The 18,469-nt window shown below is 32.1% G+C and overlaps 1 protein-coding gene across 1 annotated transcript in view; it reads right to left on the bottom strand.

Moving 5' to 3' along the window:
- LOC134722967 (uncharacterized) overlaps positions 1-18,469 on the bottom strand; it is a 167,620-nt gene that overhangs the window by 34,559 nt on the left and 114,592 nt on the right. The window contains exons 75-78 of the mRNA XM_063586601.1: positions 18,296-18,325; positions 17,054-17,083; positions 15,740-15,937; positions 14,762-14,959 (exon numbers count right to left, since the gene is read on the bottom strand). Coding sequence (XP_063442671.1) covers positions 14,762-14,959; positions 15,740-15,937; positions 17,054-17,083; positions 18,296-18,325 — 456 coding nt within the window. The remainder of the gene's footprint in view (positions 1-14,761; positions 14,960-15,739; positions 15,938-17,053; positions 17,084-18,295; positions 18,326-18,469) is intronic.

The following is an 18,469-nucleotide window of genomic DNA, read 5'->3' on the forward strand; positions in this document are numbered from 1 at the left end:
AAATGAAGTCTAACGGATGCAAACAAGCGCATAAAGAACTAACACACTGATTGCCCCAAAGTTGGTCAGCAAAGGTGCAAAAATTGTCAATTTTGACGATTTGTCGTTCTTTCTCTTGACCCAGAAGACCCAGGGATGCTGGTAAAAGTATCCAGCTGTAGTCTGCACGTAGAGTGGACCCTAGTTAACAAACTGACCCCAACAGTTGTTAGGTGTGAGAGAATCTGATCTTGGTTCAGTAGTTCACAGATGGTCATTTGGACCAAAAATACGGAATTTCACGATTTTTTCCGATTTTTGACTTCAAATGGACTTGAAACCGGAAGTAGTCGTTTCCTAAGCGTATTTCAATAATAATAACAATCAATAGTTATATGGCTGAGGGTTTGCATAATTTTTGCCAGTTTTATATCTCTGAACCTAGTGTGTAAGACACAGATGGGAAGCCCTCCCCTCCAGAAAACCGAGTTTCAGCCGATTTCAATTTTCAAAGTCCGTATTTGTGCTCAAAATGCAACTTATACATGAGCACACCATCTGTTTTCTAATTAAACGATGGGCAAATATTTGTACATTTTCAGGATAACAACAAAACAACTTCATTAAATATGTTCTTTAAATGTGTGGATTATGATGAAAGTTAAGACTGACACTGAGAAAAGAGAAAGGATAGGGGAGACATATGGCCCTACACATGACACCTACCAGACTCTGAGATAGTTGTAACAATTATTCCTTAACATGCAGACAGCTTCATTCTCTCCATAATTATGCACTTGCAGATTAAACGCCCAATATCAATTATTCCGGACTTGTCTGTGTATACTATGTATATAACTATATAAGAATATCGAAAACCGTCGAAAAATAACCAACACCATAGTTTAATTAATACTTTTTGGCTTTCAACTGTTTTTTTTCTTTTAATCTTTAGTCGGGTTGTTTGTCTCTTTGGAACATTTATTTTATCTATTCTCAATTTTATTATCTAGTAATTCATAATGATTCAGCAGCATAAACCAATATTTAACCAACCATGAGATAAAATCATTTGTTCTGGATGGGTAAAAATTAAAAAGAAATAATAATAAACCAAATTAAAAATTTTGCAAACCAAACGAGCGCTTGGTCTTACAACAATCATCAGTCACAGAACCTGTTTCGATAGTAAGGTTACAGCCAGACGACTTTCTGGTGAGCGGTTGGAAGGGTTTTGAAAATGAAAAATATGTTCAATAATGAATTTAATTTCAATATTTTGTTTGTTTAATAGTCAGGATTTTACAACCCCTTTACATCACCACCTGACTATGGTGTTAAGGGGATTAATAAATAATAAACTGAATAATAATCTACTGTTTTTCTACTATCATACATGTAAATATATATCATATAACAAATAGGAGAAAAGAACACTGGCACACATACATACATTCCTACACTAGTATTTAGATAACATAACTATAGAAATTGCAAAGGAAAATGATATCATTGCAAAGTACTGTCAAATTGAATATGAACAGAAGATATAAAGTTTATTAAATATATTATTAAATATAGTTTGAATTAAAGGTAATTGATCCTTATCAGCAAAAATTTAAAATCTCAACCCTTAAATTTAAAAAAAAAATACGTTACTATATTTCTATTTGCCTTATTGTATTCATTTCCTAAATCTTTTATTTTAACTTTTATGTCTATAAAACTCGGTTTCTTATCCTGCTATTTCTATTTCTATGAACAGGTTTGGGATTTAGAATCAACAAATTCAAAATTAAACTTTGTTTAGGGCTAATGTAAAACAGTTTGTAATTTTGTACGCCAGACGCGCGATGCGTCTTATGCATTGTAAAAGTGATTCTACAATGACATTAAATTAACAAAATATAGTTTCAATTTAAGTGAAAAGAATTCCAATTTAAGGCGAGCTTTAGACCAAATTGCTTCTTGGTATAAACAGAAACTGTACACATGTATTAAGTATTAAATCTTTCAGTTTACAAGAAATCATTGATTGCAATTATTCCGAGCAAAACTTACATTTTTTACCGGTATAATATATCCAAACAATCTTCTATATTAGTAATTACTTCCGTTGGAGGATTCATTCTTAAATTAGCAGATGCACAAATATGTCTACACGATTTGGAGTCTTATTCTTAAGTGACAAAAGATACAAAGAAAACTCAGTGTTTTTTATGAAGAACGTTTGCTTCTCTGTTTCAAACTTCCAACATTTTTAAAAGACTATCATAAATTGATAGCATATGACTATATAACCTAATACGTAATAAATTCGTAAAAGAAAATTAATAAATGAAAGCAGTATGCAATCAAATCTACATATAGAAGAGTTAAACATAAAATTATTAAATTAACAAATGATAACGAAGATAATTTTCGGGATAAAGTCGAAGGCTCAACAAAAATTAGTGGAAAACACTAACATTTCCCTATAGGTACTATCTATTGACAATAAAAAGCTTCTGTCCATGTCTGTTAAAAAACAAGGATGGTTTATAAACATAAGACATGTTTTAAAAACATTGACCTTAGATTGCATATAATGTTAACTGTAAGTAAAACTTAGTCCATTTATTATATACGAAAAACAGTAAATAATTCTTTTAAAAAATTAATTTTAGATACCATAGGTTGGTTTTTTTTTTGTTGTTTTTTTTTTTTTTTTTTTATCAAAAACCATACAGTGCATGTCACTGACACAGACGACACTGATACCGACGATACCGACAAAGGAAAATGGGATTGGTTAGTCGCAGGCTTCACAAAAATGAAACATTCTTTCGACCTCATACTTCAAAATGATCTCCGATCACAAAGATTGTCCTTAACCATCTCAATTTGGAATGTATAGCATTGTTAAACTATAAATCTGAAAATATTATAATATTATAATATTCATTAATATGAAAAAGAGGTATACCTTCAATTAAAATATCTTAAAAGAACGCTGTTCTTCGACTTATTGCAAAACTGAGAATGTGTCATATTTTCCATTCCATATGAAGGTAGCATTTTGATGAAAATAACCATCGAATGATTGATTAACTAGGTATGCATAATGGGGTTCAATTGATGGCTACAACTTGAAAATGTCCTAGTTCAGCAACGATAAAGAATATCCTTAAGAGTAAAACTAAATCATGGTTACGTCAGTTATTTTAGAAAGTGTTGATTTTAACCTTATCTTCACCCTTAATTTGATATAGAAACTTTAAGCAGCGTCTCTAAAGGAGACAAAGAAAATGGAAAACGTAATGGAGAGAATATCAAAGGAAAATAAATATACGGTAACAGCTAGTTTCAATATGAATACAACCAGTCCGTTATAAAAACACATTTCTATAAAACAAATATCATCATGAAAAAAAATCTAATATCTACATGACAGTTTCACAGAACTTCATGCTTGAACCAAACACTTCTTTTTACAAAGTATCATTCGTCTTTTTGAAAAAAATGTTAAGTTGCTGGCCCTTTCTGTCTTGGTTTAGGAGTTTCCTGTCTTTTCTTAAATCACCCTTCTTTTTAACCTGAATCAAAGAATAATACATTTTGTATAAAAACAGCAAGGAAAGGTCTCTTAGTATTTAATTCAAAAATTGAATAGTTAAAATAGATGCAATTCTATATACGTCAAACAAAAACAATTTTTAAACTATAGCTGGTTGACATTTAAAAGAGGGACGAAAGATACCAAAGGGACAGTCAAACTCATAAATCTAAAACAATCTGACAACGCCATGGCTAAAAATGAAACTGACAAACAGACAAACAATAGTTCACATGACACAACATAGAAAACTAAAGAATAAACAACACGAACCCCACCAAACAATAAGGGTGATCTCAGGTGCTTCGGAAGAGTAAGCAGATCCTGCTCCACATCCGTCGTGTTGCTTAGGTAGCAATACACAGTTAGGAAAAAAACTTAAAATTGACACTCATAATTTTTAAACACCCCCTTTCCCCTCCTGTCTAACAAAGAAGGCTTTATATGTGTGTTATGCATGTATATACTTGTAGAAAGAGAATCTTCCATAGATTTGATTTCTAATGGGCATAAGGGTGAAATATAATCCCTTTTGGGTGTAACCATGGCAACAATCTGCATTTCTTAGATACAAAATATAGCAAAAAAGGGGGGTGAACATGTCACAAAAGTCTCCAAAATTTGGTCTAAAGGAAAATTTCAATGAATTACAGTGATACCTTTCCTGAATCCATAGGTTTATATCTATCAAGTGGTCCAAAAAAAATCATATGTCTTCCTGCTCGTTTTTCCATAAAATTGAATTGAAAAGATCGAGCGCAAAATCTTTGTTGATAAACACTACAATAATTTATGGACCTATGAACGGTACGGATAGGAAAATACGGACTGTCAATCATTGAAATGGCCTATAAAACATGTTAAAATCAATCTAAATGTTCATATAAACGCACTAAGAAGGCTATATTATTCTTCAATTACCTAAAAATCAATTTTATTGTACAAAAACTTTTATATTTAAAAAATTCACAGGGGCCATAATGCAAAACTAAACTTCTAACTGTGTATTGCTACCTTATGTGATAACAAATCTGGTAAATAGTCTAATTCGGTAGGTCACATTCATGAAAGCGAAGGGGAATGTAGTTACGACGTAAGGAACATATCCGATATCATTTGTGAAACGGCTATTCCATAACGGTCAACCAACTCGTGATGGCGTCCGTAAAATTTACAAAGGGATGATTTCAACTTCACCATTTGGAACTCCCGTTGAAATGCCGACAGTCTGTTGAAAAACACGTCCTCCAAACGTAACAAACAAGTTGTTAATCAAGAAATCAAGCATCTTGATAATCTTGATAATAACAGTTGCAGAGAATCTTTTCTTTGAATCAGAGTGATCCTTAACAAAGAAGGATTCATGCCTCCCTAAGACAAGATACTTAAATCTACGTAAACCATTCTTTTTCATTGAGCAAAGCAATGCAAACTTTTTCAATTTATTTTTTTTAGTTTGGAAGTGGAATACTTGTGTAAAGAGTAGAAAAGTCAATTGTTTTTATACTGTTACAAGATGAAAGAGAGTTAGATTGTATGTACTCTAAAAGATCTTTGGAATTTTTAAGTATCCACATCCGAATCAAGGCCCCTCTAGAATAGGCTGTTTGATAATAACTTAAAAGCCCGTCTTTGATTGCTGATAAAATAGATGTTAATAATTTAGAATGAGGTTTCGTGGAGCACTTGGAGGACCCAGCAATATACCGTTGTTTGTAAGGACACTTATGAAGTTTAGGTATTCAATACAGTAATCGAAACTCCAGTTCTTCATCTTTGGTTGAAATTCCAAAGGAACAGAGAACAGACCTATGATTATCCAGTATTTCCTTTTTAGTAAGTGTCGTGAGGGTATATGTTGAGTTTCCAAGTGAATTGTGGTCCCCTTATAATTTGGTGTATTTGCTACTATTCCTAAACAAATTTTGTACTTATTTTATCGGAATCATTTGGCATCCTTCCAATCTTCCGTTTCTTTATGTAAATCTCTCCAGCGTTGGAGCACATTCAGCTAGCTGTGTTACGTTTACGGATGATTTTCAAAAATGTCTATTCACATAGAAATTAGTTGAAAGTTGAAATGTTGAAAAAATGCTCCAATGTAACGTTTTGCATGCAAACAATTTATCAAAAGGAATATGCATATAATATACACGAAGCACTCATAGTACGATGGCTTATATGTAGATTTGATATTAAATGCAATGTCTAGCTAAATAAAATCTACGATAGGTCGGCACTGATTTAAAGTAGTGATTCCTCCATAAATATAGAAAGATGTGGTATGAGTGCAAATAAGGCAACTTTCCATCTTAGTAACAATTTATAAAAGTTTTCTATTAAAGGTCAAGGTACGGCCTGAATAACGGAGCTTTAAAATTTGGCTCACACCGAATAGCAAGCTATACAGGGCCCTAATAGTTACTAGTGAAAAACCATTCAAACGGAAAAACCAACGGTCTAAATATATAAAAATGAAAACCGAGAAACACTTATGAACCACATAAATAGACGATAACTTCTGAACATCCGATTCCTGACTTAGGACAGATACAAACAATTGCAGCGGTATTAAACGTTTTAATGGTTCCAAACCTTCTCCCTTTTCTGAAACATTAGTATAGCATCACAACATAGAAAGACACACTATAAAATATCGGTTGGAATTAATTAACTCAATCAAAAAACGTAGTATTATTAAGGGAGTTTGCTTCTCAGTTTCAAAATAGTTAGCTTTTAAAAACTAGTATATATTGAAAGGGTGTTTATAAAAGAATAATAAGAGCAAAAGATATATATATAGGTTAAAGTGCTGGTTTTAGAGATATAAACCTTTGAAATTTTGTCGGGGAATTGTTCTCTCTTGACTTTTTATAGCTTTATCATTGACAAGTTAAAGTTTTCAAAAACTATTAAAAAATAATCAAAATTTTATAAGATGGCATATCATTATACATGTAAAAGATTATTAAAAAGAAAAATAGGGGTCAATGGGCAAAATTTAAATTTCTAAATCTAGAAAGGGACAACTACTTCTGTCTAAATTAGATTTAGTTAATGTAAGTTCTTTTGGATAAATTTAGGTAGTATATTTAGAGAACTCTTGATTATTTAACAAAAAAATATCATCCAGATAACGATAGGATTGTTAAATGTATCTATCAAATTCAACAATGACGTGTCTTTACTGAGTTTGGTCATAAACTGAGATTTATAGCAATACAGGAATAAATCGGCTATTAAAGGGGCACAGTTAGTGCCCATAGGAATACCAAATACTTGTCGATACACTTTATCGCCGAAACGTACATATATGTTATCAAGGAGAAAATTTAAAGCTTCAATCATATCTTCACATTTCCAGTAAGTGTAGTAGCACACTTTCTTTTTAGTTACAGGAAAAAGGCTTTAATAATATCAAAGGTACCAATTTTGTTGCACCAGTTGCGCATTTCGACAATACATGTCTCTTCAGTGATGCTCGTGACTTAAATATTTGAAATCCAAAGCTTATATAAAAGATGAAGAGCTATAATCCAAAAGGTCCAAAAAGTATAGCCAAATTCGTGAAAGGAATCAGAGCTTTGCATGCGGGAGATACATTTTTTAATCATTACCATGCTGAGTTGTTTTCAGAAATTGTCTAAATTTCGAGTATTTGCAAAAATATGCAAATGATATGCAAATGAGCTGTACCCTGATGCTGATGCATACTGATTGCAATTAATCTAAAATAGGGGATCACGGGGTTTGGTGGTCGTCGTGAGGAGGCGGGAAGGGTGGGCGGGAATTTGCCCCAAAGGTGGTCCTCAGGTGCAAAAAGCATCAATTTTGACGTTTTTTTGTTCTTTTTCTTGACCTGTAAGTCCGAGAGATGCTAATAGATGCACCCATCTGTAGTTTACATGTAGAGTGGACACCAGTGAACACTTTTATCACAACAGTTGTTAGGTCGGAATGAAAGTGATATGGGTTCAGCAGTGTAAAGAAGATCATTTGCACCAAAATTCACAAAATTTCGGAATTTTTCCAATTTTGAACTTTAACTGGACTTGCAACCGGAAGTAGTCGTTTCCTCGGCGTATTTTGACAATAAATACGACCAGTCATTTTTTGCCTTTAGGTAAACAATATTTGTCAAGGTTTCAGTCATCTCATTGAGATTTTCCAAAAGAAAGTCTATCAAATATAAACATTTTTTCTTGATTAGATTGTGTGGAAGTGTAGTGAAGAGAGTAGAAAATCATCACTGTCAACAGAATAAAAATGACCATCAAAAGCATGTATTTTATCTAAAACCTCCAAAGAATTTTTAACACTCCAAAAATAATTAATAACATTATTTTCATCAGGTTTATTACAAAAGTTAATAACAAGTTCTTTGATTGTAGTAAGGGATGTAGTAAGAAGCACTGATAGATAAGTAACAGAACACTTACTAGATGTGGAGATGAAACTGAATTTAAATGTTTTTTTTGTTGTTATTTCGGTAAGCAGTACATATTAGGGGCAATCAAATGTTCGGAAGAGACTTTACGCTTGTTAACAATTCAACTCTCTGTTCGGACCTGAATGTAGAGGAATTGATAATAACTTCTGTGTAGTATATACATCACACCACCACTACATTATTGGCTGCCTTGTCTGCCGGTACGAACACAATTGGAATATTATGGACCCTTTTATTAATTGCAGAATTGTTTTTAAAATGGGATATTCGAATATCAACAGTATCAAAAATGTTTTATTCAAATAACTGTCTAGAGATTTTTTATCATATTTTTCACGTTTGCACCTAATTTTACAGTAGGCAGACAAAGCGTCTTAAGGATGTATTCTTCTGACTTTTCAGTCTCGTTCAGTCTCGTTTAAAATCTCGTTCTTAAATTATTTCCAAAACATATGATAGAAGTGGAAAATATCAATGAATTTTTTAAATATTATAATCAAACATAACTCTGTGAAAAAATTGTGCATTTACCATGAACGGTTTTTGAATAATCCAGTTTTCAAATTTTACGACCATTCAAGTCAGTATTTTTAGTCAAAATTTTGAGAAAATGGGTGAGGGATACAAAAAATGATTTTACAAGAATAATATACATCCCATCTCATTTTGGTCTTTTCAAATTTCTTAGATATGTATTTTTTCAATCATTTATAACAAAAAAGTTGAATTAATATGCATTTTGTTCTTTAAAATGAGAAAAATCATAAAAATACAAAATTGGCAGTATGGTAAATTTTTCACAAAAAAGCATCAAAATATGATAAAACTTTCTTATATTAACACCTACCTATAGTTTTTGTTAGTTAAATTTATTCAGATTGGTCCACTTCATCTTTATGGAAAGTATGAAAAAAAGTTTAATTGTGGAACTGTGATTTTTTTCATGATAATAGCCCAAAAATAGGTAAAAATCAATGAAAAGTGAGAAAATCATCAAAATTGGGCATTTTCAACGGGCCGTAGCAAAAAAAGAAGCACACCACCATATGATTTTACCTTCACCAATTGTTTTGTTACAGTCTTATAAACCTTAAAATCAGGTTAAGAAAAAAAGTTTAAATCTAGAATTTTTTGGCTCCTCAGAGGTGTACATCCTTAAATGACCCGACGACACTGTGTTCAATCTATTATAAATGGAGGACGACATTTCGGTCCTTTCAGACAATTTTTGACCTCATGGTCTTCGACGATAATCAGGGCTTCTCCATGACAGTCTTGAACATTAAAGCTCAGTAATAAGGGTGCAATCAACATTTTTACTATGACGTTATTTTTAGGGGATCATTCATAAGTGACACTTAGTGGGAGTATTATTAATAAAGATACTTGTATAAAACTAGTTATCACTGGAATCAAAAGTTTCTTTAGTTCATGAAAATAAAGTGTCCTTTTGATATTCTAAAAAAGTTTTTTATTTAGAAAAAATCAGAAAATAAATTCTCAATCTGGCATAAAAAACCTGAAATCAGTCTATGTGCATATTCATGAAGGCATGATACAGGCACATTTTACATAATCAAAAATGTATAAATTTCATTGATTTAAACCTGGTTTTTCAAAAAATTCTTGCTTCAGGGTGCGTTTGCCTGCTAAGAAAAAAGCTACAGTGGCTTAAAAAAAGTTTTCACTGCCTAAAAACAGCATTTTTTACAGTGTTGTCTCCCCTTAAAACATGTATATCTAATCTAATTTCAATCAAATTTTAATCATTCAACCTATTTTAATTGAAACTAATTAAGGGGGTACCCCGCACTATATCCCAAAAAACGCCTTTAATTTTTCTTAACTTTGTTTCATTGATTAACAAGGTCAACCTAAACTTTTTGTAAAAAAAATAAAAGATTTGACCCTTAGGTTTAAAAGATTTGGCAACTCAAATAATGCATCTATTACATGCTAATATCGGCCATATTTGGAAGTTTCAGAAATATGGATAAAATATGTTATTTAATAAACAATTAATCTTAAATTGACACTTTCAAAGTTAATAATGATAACTGAGGCAAATATTAGTTCACTGATACCCTTTTCCTGTAAGTCTTTTATTCCAGATTTAAATTTTTGCCCGAACTTTAATAGGGGTTATCAGAATCAGCCCCAAAAAGTGAATGCTGTGCTTCTAGTATTTGAAAAACTTTTTTTTTTAACTAAGCATTTAGAGTGCTATATAAGTCTGTTGTTCTTGCAAATTTAAACAAAAAAGAAATTAACCGTTGAATTTTTGGTATTTAATAATTATTGAATACGCCCTACCCTTAAATTAGCTCATTAAATGAGAGCAAAATCTATTCAAAAGACCATTATGGCTATTTATCTTCGTCTTTTTAACTAGGCTATAGATATTTGGCATGGTGATATATCATCATGGGGTTAAATTCTTGCATCATGATTACCTTTGTGTGACCTTCAAACGAGACCTCAAGGTCAACTTAATGTGTTGGTTTTTTTTCGTGAAAACACAACCATGTAGGCCATAACTTATTCGCCTTTTGACCTAGGCCTGACATCTTTTGCATGTGGATGTATCATCATGTGTCGGTGTGCCTTCTTAACATTTTGACCTCATGTGACCTTAAACTTTGACCTCAACGATGGTCATTGTGTTTTTTGGCAAGAAACACTTGTGCCGGCTCATTAAATGAGAGCAAAATTTATTCAGAAAGTACATAATGGCCATTGTTTTCCGTCATTTGAACTAGGCCTTAGATATTTAACATGTGGATATATCATCATGGGGTTAGGTTCTTGCATCATAATGACCTTTGTGTGACCTTCAAATGTGACCTCAAGGTCAACCTAATGTATTTTTTTCCATGAAAACACAACCTTGTAGGCCATTACTTCTTCGCCTTTTGACCTAGGACTGACATCTTTTGTATGTGAATGTATCATCATTAAGTGGTGTGCCTTGTTAAAATTCTGACCTTCATGTGACCTTGAACTTTGACCTCAAGGACGATAATTATGTTTTTTGGCAGGAAACACTTGTGCCGGCCATGACTTTTGTGTAGTTATGAATTCATACTTATTTAGACAATTCATATAACACAACCTTTAATCGACCATACATCAATCTAGACACATTTTATGACATATCAACCAATTCCATGCACACGGAATACATAATGGACATTGTCGAGGATAAATAGAGACAATCACATTACGCGGGAATCATACATCTACCTATACGCGTTACCGCTCTCTATATGTAACGTCATGGTTGCTATGTATTAACGTCATTCTATCTGTCCAGCTTTAAATCATTCATTTGAATAGAAGTCTTTTTCTCTATTCAAAACACAACGCAACTACAACTTATACGATCACGAGATTGGTACCGAGACCAGGAGAGCAGATAGATTCGTCGAGAATCAAGTCTATTCGAGCTAGAAATAGAGCCGCTGTCACGAAATTCTTCAAGAAACTAGATGAGCTGAACACCGATTCGGAGATGGATGTTGACATTGCAGGTCCAATTATTGACGCTCAATTGAAAAACAAAGTGTAATTCTTAAACTGGATGACCAGATTTTGGAAAATACATCAGATGAAGATATAGAACTTGAAATTACAGATGCAGATGAGTATAATTTAGATCTTGAAACAAATTTACGCCGTTATAAGAAATTAGCACAAACAGTTACACGTACATGTACAGAATTATCTCATGAAAGCATCCCAAACACACACCCCGTCATGCACATGCATGAAGTCAATTCCGAGACCCGTCCTGTAATGAACACATAATTCTTCCCAAGATATTCATCACAAACTACTAATAGTTCACTGTCTAGTCAAAATCACCGCTTGCCGTACTTACTTTTTCTGGGGATATTCTTGAGTGGCAATACTTTTGGAAGTCGTTTGAAAACAGCATTCACAGCAATCATACACTTACTGATGTCAAGAAATTCACGTACCTACAGTCACTTCTTGATGCAGACGCTAGGCATGTCATAAATGGTTTAAACTTGTCCAGCACAAACTATCACAAAGCCGTGGAGTTATTAGTAAATCGCTTTGGGAAAACACACAAAATTGTGAACGCTTATATGAAAGCTCTTTTAGATTTGCCAGCATCCTCATACACATTAGAAAGTATTCGTAATTTTTCGGATAAGTCAGAGGTTTATATCCGTGGATTGGAATCTTTAGGACAGTGCCAAGATACATATGATTCCCTGTTAATCCCAGTTATGCTATGTAAGCTCCCTGTTACCGTAAAAAATAATATAACGAGAGAAAACTGAAACGACGACTGGACCCTTGGAAATCTAAGAAAGGCAATACAACGGGAAATATCTATTCAAGAAACCAGCACTGATGGAAGTGAATCTTATGATATACCTACAGCAAGTTACCATTCCGGAATTAGTAAGAAAAATGGGAATTATGTAAATAAATCAAAATCTATAAACTATTCTCAAAGTAAAATGTGCACTTATTGCAATGATCAACATTTCCCTGCAGACTGTGAAAAATTCACCGACAGCAAATCAAGAATGGAGATTGTTAAGAAGAGAAACCTATGTTTCAATTGTTTAGGCAACCATAGAATCAGAATGTAGGTCGAAAAACACATGCCGTAAATGTCAACGTAAGCACCACCCTAGCTTATGCAATGAAACTTCAGTTAAAAATCACAGAGTCAGAATGTTACAAGTAATACAAAAAACAGCACGTCAATCATGCATACATCTGCTAAACAGGAAAACTCGACCGTCTTTTTGAAAAAAGCAATAGCTCCCATATGGTCACAGAATCAGTGTGCCGACACTCACATCCTTTTCGACGAAGGAGCGCAACGATCATTTATGACACAGGAAATAGCCGACAAGTTGAACGTCAAGCCAGACGTAAAGGAAACTCTCAACATATCCGCCTTCGGAAATTCTGACAAGAACGTTCGTCACATGAATAAAGCCACAGTGTTTTTAGAAGCAGACTCAGGAGAGAAAATACCTTTACAGGTATTGAAAGTACCTACCATAGCAGCGCCGATTCAGAATAACCGCAGGTACATTTCGCAGCAATTACATTTTTTGAAAGGACTTAAACTAGCCCACCCAGTATAAGAGGATAACAGCTTTGATATTTCTTTACTCATTAGAGCAGACCATTACTGGGATGTAATCAAGGATGATATCGTTCGAGGCGACGGACCGACAACGATGAGCTCCAAAATAGGATATTTGTTATCTGGACCACTTACATGTACAAGAGGACAACGCAATTCACACATGATGCATATATTATCTAGTCACAAAAAAGAGGACTACGATATTGAGAGATTTTGGAAATTGGAGTCCCTTGGTATACAAGAAAACGACAAACTTAACACGGAAAAACAGAACATCAAAGAATTTTCATCCTGTGCAAAGCAGGGAAAACGTGGTTTCATCGAAAAGGTAAAAGAGAAGGAGGACTCACAGCGCATACACTACACACCTCATCATCCCGTTAAAAAAAATGACAATGATGAATCGCAAATACTTAGAAGGAGTGTTCGTTTACAAAACCGCAATCAGAGACTGTAATTATAATTGAGAACAATTTTTAATCGCTTCTTGATTCAGAGATAGTTTTATATGTGATTCATAGACTTTAAAGTTTCAAATATTTCATTTCTTTTCATTTATAGATATTTTTTTTAATTTGGATAAATTGTTCATTGAGACTTTAATTGCACAAACTCGCGGCCCGGAGTATGTCGAGGATAAATAGAGACAATCACATTACGCGTGATTCATACATGTACCTATACGCGTTACTGCTCTCTATATGTAACGTCATGGTTGCTATGTATTAACGTCATTGTATCTGTCCAGCATTAAATCATTCATTTGTATAGACGTTTTTCTCTATTCAAAACACAACGCAACTACAACTTATACGATCACGAGAGACATGTAGTCACATAAAATTGTTTTAAAAGGAATAGTTTCTATTGAAGTGCATTGTACGTACTTAACTAAACTACTTAACAGACAGAAAAGTGAAAAATGCCTTGGAATCAATTGATTACTCCTATTCAGTAAAAAATCATGAACTGAGACTTTAGAAGAAACATTTCCACGTGTCATTTGCAAAAACACCACATTGTCATTTGCAACAACACCACATTTTCTTTTTTATATCTTTTTCAAAATTGCATTATAAAACTTCGGAAAGATACAAAAACATGACAAAAGTACATCAAAAGAAAAGTAACAAAGTTTGCTATCCCTTCGAAACGTAAATTTGATAAAGCGAAAATAACATGTTCTATTTATATCAAACATGTGTAGTTTCAGTTTCAAACACGATTCTATAAATATAGACTTTACTTTCACTAAAATTGCTAAAGAAATAGAAGACATCCGTTTATTCTATTGTAAAGAAACTAAAAAGATGTAGTATTTCTTTCATTCAGATGAATGTAAGAGTGTATACATATGTGTAGTGTTTGTGGACTGAATATGATATTTTTTTTTATTTTTTTCTTTGTTCCGTGACATGTAAATGATGCACAAGCGGGTGATATTATCCCTCTCGGTATCTTCTAATTATTTCATGAATATATATCATGTAATAAAATATTCAATTGCACTTTGAAAAAAAAATATGCCAGCAATTTTAAAATTATAAATCATTCATAACCTATTTTGCATTACTATAATAAACCCTTAATTGTTTACCTGTATGGCCTAGAACTTGAACTTCTGCCAAACTGAGAATTCCCTTTCCTCTTCTCGAAATTTTCACATAGCGGCCTGAGATTGGAGTCTTGCATGTTAACACTTTTTTACCAGGTCCTTTGAAATAACTACAATGTTTCATCTTATGAAGATTTCGTCCAACGGTAACCTCTATAGCTATATTCTGCAGCCGTCGGCCTGTAAAGATATCAATATGAAGAGTATATACATTGTTCTTTCAGAAAAGCCTTGATTTGACTGAGCATTGATAGATTTCTTGTGAGCCATTTAACATCCGTTCAAAAATATTTCAGGCATATTTAGGACTCATACATTTCAGCATTTAAAGAACAGTCAGACAGTTAGCTCTAATACCCCTCCCCCAAATTCGTTTTGATTTAAGACAGTAATATCTTCTTATCAAAATAAATTCTTAGTATAAATGAGTTTGACAATCGATCAAGTGACCAGTAGACATTATCAGGTATCGTCATCTTAATTCACTGAACCTATATGGCCATCTATTTCAGAAAGGTTTGAATTTCATATACTAGATCCTGAAACCGCTTTCCAAATTTTATTTCCTTTTTAGTATCTTTTGTTTTCTTGACATTAGAAAGAGTGACCTCAAAAACAAAATAGATCGTTCTTTTATTAAATGTGACTAATATGTGAAATTTTTCCCTCCAAGACAGTATTGTATTTGATTATATATATCATGAAATTTAAAACAGTTTTGAAGGTGATTGTTTGATGGGTGGATTATTAATCATATGATATAAAAAAAAATCTAGATATTAGAACAGTACTTAACTTAAATCAATTTTGTTGATTGTTGATAGTTTAATGATTAACATATTATCATATAAACGTGTCTATGAAAGTACATTATTTAATAATTAAAAGTTTACACTCTTTTAACACAAGTCAATTCATTTTCGGTTTTTAATTACAAATGTACTTCTTTTGACTCCTTACCACAGCAATTTTTTCTGTTTATTATATTGATCTGCATTACACTGACAGTTTTTCCCAAATCAACACTCCAATATGGATAATATTGCCATTTTGTGTATGTGAACGTGTTTTCCACTCCATCGATTGCCTTTGAAGCAGCATGTCTTGAACTTTGTGTTGAACTCTGTGATGCTTTTCCTTGAAGGGCATAGTTAGTTCCTGTAGGAAATTAATACATAAAAAAGTTGACATATACATATATGCTCCAGTTGATTATATATTCCAGAATTTGTATTTCTTATCAATATTTCCACGATAGAAGGTTGCTGCTCACAAGAAAGCTATACAACAAAAAGATCAATTAGTAATGTGGAAATCACCCATTTGTAAAGTCTTCGACCGCCATCAAGAATTTGGAGATTGTCATGAAATATCTAATTCACAAATGATGATAGATATGTTTGGCTTGTCATAACCATACCCCGTCCTCCTTTCATAGTATGTGACCTACCGGATTAGCCTTATCACCGGTTTTGCACTAACATGAGCAGCCCAACGGTTGCCACATGTGGTGCAGTATATGTCTACCATTCGGACTCCTGCTATCCCAACATTTATTTGCTGGGTTCGTCTTACTCAGTTTAGTCTTTACTTGTTTTTTATGCTGTTTGTCTTTCAATTGATTTATTATTTTGCTATGATCTTGTCAATTTTGGTGACCCAATGTTTTGTTTTACCATAACTAATCAATTAAAAATGTTATTACAGATTTGGGGTACTTTGACGTTATATTCATCAACTGTGTAACGAATTATTGAATTTATATTAATAAGAAACATGCAATTATGTTGACATTATTGTCGTTGTTACCCTAAATGTGAAAACCAAATAAAAAAAAACATGGAAATGACACAATATAAATTTAATCCATTTGTGGTATTTTTTTGGCAAACTTATTCTTATACTGTTATTTCTTTTTAAAACAAAACAAATGACTACTTAGTAAAAAAAACTCGATAATGTTGGCTGGCCTCTAAAAAACCATGTGTTTCTAGTTATGTCTTACTATGTGTTATATAGATATTTTTATTATCTTACTTCAATTTTTAACTCGTGTACAATATTTTAGTTTTCAATACAAAATAGCGGTTATATATATTACAGTAAGCAGGCCTTAAAAAAACTGTATTGATATGCCTGTCTCCTTTGTGGTTCATATTAATTTCTTCTTGCACTCTTCACTTTTGTAACGTGTGACCAATATTGTCTTTTGCAATACATAATAACAGTAATAATAGCAGTAAGTTGATCCTATGATAGAAACTAGTATCTTACCATTTGGTTTTGCAGGAATTACTTTTTTCGCTAAAATATAAGAGCAATGGTTTTAAGTCTATGCAGACTTGTTAATATCTTCTCTCCATATTTAAATTATGCGTGCAAAAGTTAGCAGACAATTAAAACTACACATATTGGCGTTAAAATAAATTTTTTTGGAGAATAACTACATGCAATAATGTTGATATGTTGTCATTTTTATGCTTAATGTGATATTAAAGTAATAAAAACATGGAAGAAGCACATTGTTTCAAGAATGATTTCTTATCTTGTGCTTTTTCAGATTTTATACAAGTTACTAAAATGAAAAAGAATATGTAATTCATTGTCCAAATACTGGATCAATATTTCAAATAAACATATTCCAATGTAAATTGTTTAAGCTTTTAATGTTACGGGTAAAAGTGTTCCCTTTTTTTGTAAGGTATTACATTGATGAGAAGCGTTGATTTTAATCTTACGTAAGCCTACTAATAAAACAATATTTGTATCGAACTTTATCTAATGATGTCATGATCATTTTTTTTTCAACACATGCGAATGTATTATCTATTATAGTTCTTCAGATACATCTGATTTGCCTATATAATCAATTAAAAACCTACATATAAAAAAACTGTTGATCATTGTTGCTTATAAAGTAAAATGGAGAAAAAATGTAAATAAGAAGCATACAAACACAATGTACATTTCAGTTTATCTACTGTCCAAACAACATCAAATTGTTTGCTCGCATTTGAATAACAACATGACAAATCAAAGGTAAAAACATGTCCAACAATAAAAAAATCAGTTTACCAAATATGATTTGATAAGTGACAGGCAGACAATTTGATTTCTTAATGTTCTTTCTCGTTGATGAATGTACAACTATTAAAAATGCATTTTTTCAAGATTCCCATAATTCCTGGTACTAAATAAATCAAATTCACTTGTTATGAATTGAGGCATTTGATAAAGATATGTATTTCCAAAGCAATATGCAAATTGGTTTTCTTTGTTGCTAGTTTTGTCTTTTTATATGTTTTATATATATATATCTTTTCGCTTATTTCAATTATTTTTTAATGCTTGTGCATGATACATGTAGTAGTTTTCACTGAACTCTGAACAAATATGTGTTTTGTCTTTTTATGTATTTTGTTTTTTCTCTATCTTCAAATCTGTTAACGCCTGCTCAGTATTGTTGTTTTCAATAAAGGATAACAGTCGATTATATAATAAAAAATAGTATCTTACCTTTAGGTCTTGAAATAATTACTTTTTTGCCTAAAATATAAGAGGAATGATTTTCGTTTTCAATATGTAATTTGAAATAAATTCATGATTTTTTAATTTCATGAAATATGACCGGACTTGGATTTTAAATTCAAATCATTTGTTAGACAAAACACAAGGAATTAACTATCTATG

Source organism: Mytilus trossulus, chromosome 6, assembly GCF_036588685.1.
Source record: "Mytilus trossulus isolate FHL-02 chromosome 6, PNRI_Mtr1.1.1.hap1, whole genome shotgun sequence".
Classification (NCBI taxonomy): domain Eukaryota; kingdom Metazoa; phylum Mollusca; class Bivalvia; order Mytilida; family Mytilidae; genus Mytilus; species Mytilus trossulus.